This window comes from Phytophthora infestans, genomic scaffold (assembly GCF_000142945.1).
Source record: "Phytophthora infestans T30-4 supercont1.4262 genomic scaffold, whole genome shotgun sequence".
In the NCBI taxonomy this organism is placed as follows: Eukaryota; Oomycota; class Peronosporomycetes; order Peronosporales; family Peronosporaceae; genus Phytophthora; species Phytophthora infestans.
In genome coordinates this window covers 1-1,341 of record NW_003304418.1, presented here as the reverse complement: position 1 = coordinate 1,341, position 1,341 = coordinate 1, and the positions used below count along the sequence as shown (strand labels likewise).

Below are 1,341 nucleotides of genomic sequence, written 5' to 3'. Positions count from 1 at the left end.
CACGTTCGTCGGCATGGGCTCTTTGTTGTCAGGTTGCTGGGACCAACAAGTGCTACCAGTTTATCGAAGTCAGGGGAGCTTGGGGGAGAGCGCGCCAAAAGAAAAGTGCCGCCCCCGCAGTTCAGACGGATGGAAGCTTCTAGAAGCTTCCACAGCCGTCCTACATCTGCCTGTTTATTATTTACAATACTATACATTGCATAGTACTACTAACCACCCATTGCAATAAGATAATGTCACTCAATCGGACACATTTGGCCTTTGCAAGAATCTACAATGTAAGCATACCGGTACATATGGGCCTCCGCATACTAGCAAAATGCTGGTCATCATGGCGTCCAGAAAGACCTTGTCCCTGTCGATTGTATACCAAGTAGACTCCTCGCACGCAGTGTGCTCTCTTATACCACCTACCTGCCTTGTACACATGATCTAGACGACCGTCAATCCGGAGCCGACGGAAAAGGTTGCCGAGTGGCGCCGTCCAGAGCTCATTTCCCATTCTCCTCACTCGAGCTCACATCGAACAGCTCTCGTGCATTCAAAGGCTGTCCAAGAACACGCAAGCGCAACATGCTCAGCAGTAGCAAGATCGCCGCCGTGTGTCTCGCCGTCGTGGGCGCTAACCAACAGCGCGTATGCTGAGAAGGAGGGCCGCCCAGACGTTCGGACTGCTTTGGCGCTGGTCTGCACGGTGGTGCGGGACTCTATGGAGCTGGCGCTGCCGGTCTTCATGGTGGAGCCGGCGTTGGTGCTGGTCTGTACGGTCGAGGTGCCGGCTATGGTGGTGCTGGTGCTGGTCTGTACGGTCGAGGTGCTGGTGGCGTTGGTGCTGGGCTGTACGGTCGAGGCGCCGGATATGGTGGTGCTTGTGCTGGGCTGTTTGGTCGGGGAGCCGGCTACGGTGGCGCTGGTGCTGGGGTCGGAGCTGGCGTTGGCGGTGCGGGGCGTCGGTAACGGATACGGCGGTGCTGGTGTCGGAGGAACTACGGGTGTCGGTGCTGGTGCCGGTGTCGGAGGGGGTGTGGAGTGGTAACGTCGGTGCTGGCGTGGGCGTGGGCGGTAATGCTGCTGTCGGCGCTGGTGTGGCCGGGGCTGCGAACGGTGAGTGAGTACCAGTGCTGATGTCGGCGCGGGAGTGAGTGGGAAACACTGCCGCTGGCGTCGGAACTGGAGCGAGTGGGAGGGGCTAACGCGGGAGGGAGGGCCGATGCTTGGTGTCGGGGGTGTTTTCTGCGGAGACGGGAAGGATGGGAGGAGGGGGCAAGTACTAGTGGCGGGGGGTACTACGGCAACGCACGGGCGGCGAGAACTGGGGATCTAACGTTAGGAAAAGGAGGG

At 59.3% G+C, this 1,341-nt stretch overlaps 1 protein-coding gene across 1 annotated transcript; it reads left to right on the top strand.

The window, feature by feature from the left end:
* Positions 1-436: 436 nt before the first annotated feature.
* Positions 437-1,036, top strand: PITG_22601 (uncharacterized protein; the record flags this gene model as incomplete). Its single annotated transcript, XM_002909670.1, has 1 exon — positions 437-1,036. A coding segment is annotated over one exon (600 nt), but the record flags the coding sequence as incomplete, so codon positions are not given.
* Between the last annotated feature and the right edge of the window lie 305 nt (positions 1,037-1,341).